This window comes from Protobothrops mucrosquamatus, unplaced genomic scaffold (genome assembly GCF_001527695.2).
Source record: "Protobothrops mucrosquamatus isolate PMUCROS unplaced genomic scaffold, P.Mucros_1.0 scaffold_279, whole genome shotgun sequence".
NCBI lineage: Eukaryota > Metazoa > Chordata > Lepidosauria > Squamata > Viperidae > Protobothrops > Protobothrops mucrosquamatus.
In genome coordinates, this window is record NW_015386355.1 from 298,481 (window position 1) to 299,692 (window position 1,212).

Here is a 1,212-nt window from a genome sequence, read left to right on the forward strand (position 1 = left end):
GAGCTCCTATTGCCTCATTCAGTTGTGTCCCACAACATAACTAACAATAGTTCTCTAAAGAGAGAAGTGCAGACTACGGGCATCTAAACCATATAAAGTTTAGGTAAATTTGAAGCAGCTATACACGTTAACTTTGCCCATAGCCTTTAACTTCAACCGCCTAAGGAGTGCACAAATGAAGGTGCAAACAACTAATTTTAAGTGTGTCCCAAATGCTCAACTTTAAAGTTACATACAAAAATCTACATTCCCCAAGCTTTCTTGTTCAATGAGAATTGGTCAGGCTTGCTGATACCCAGTATCATGTTTATACATCGAAATGTGGCAATAGAAAGACAACATTTATAAGCAAAAGAGAAACAGGAGAAATGCATTTCAGAAAATGACAATACAAGAACCTATTAGAACTAAGCTTGGCACAGAGTGAGCTAAATGGACGTAGATCAGTGTTTCTCAACCTTGATAATTTTAAGGCATGTGGACTTCAACTCCCAGAATTCCACAGCCAGCAATGCTGGCTGTGGAATTCTGGGAGTTGAAGTCCACATGCCTTAAAATTGTCAAGGTTGAGAAACACTGATGTAGATAGTTCTATGATTTATGGAGTCAATAAACAATACATGATATCTCAAAGATGAGACATATGACATGTCTATCAGAAAGACAGCCTTTGTTTTTTTAAAAAAGTATTTGTTCCTATAAAGTTGCAATTAAATTGATAGATTAAATTGGTGCTTGACAACTGACAGCACCCACCCTCTATCTAGCTTTTGATCCATGTGTGAAAGGTTGACCCACTTGATCCAATGAGGTAAAAATGTCCTTGTATGCAGTATTCCAAGTAGTTTGGCCCAGAGGAGAAGAAATGAAAAGGAGGTACTATATAAAAACTTGCCTATCCCAGGGTTAAATATTGGTGAATTAGATAGATGTGATAATTTCAAATTAATCCTAATATAGAAGCCAAGAAAAAGCACTCTTGGGATTAAAAATGCACCTTGTGATAAAGCAGAAATTATCAAGCTTGACATATCATTTACTGAACAGCTTTCACAATGGGACATGACCAGAAGCTCTTGCATAATTTATCCTTACTTTACTGATGCCCATATAATTAGCCCAAGGACCGTTAATCCTATTGCAAGTATAAGAATGAGGATGCATATTTTCTTCCGGGACTTGCGCTGAATGAGAGTAAAAAAAAAAAAAAAA

At 36.5% G+C, this 1,212-nt stretch overlaps 1 protein-coding gene across 1 annotated transcript in view; it reads right to left on the reverse strand.

The window, feature by feature from the left end:
* Positions 1-572: 572 nt before the first annotated feature.
* STX7 (syntaxin 7) overlaps positions 573-1,212 on the reverse strand; it is a 40,096-nt gene continuing 39,456 nt past the window's right edge. Inside the window, exon 10 of the mRNA XM_015831761.1 lies at positions 573-1,184. Coding sequence (XP_015687247.1) covers positions 1,092-1,184 — 93 coding nt within the window. The 3' untranslated portion in view covers positions 573-1,091. The remainder of the gene's footprint in view (positions 1,185-1,212) is intronic.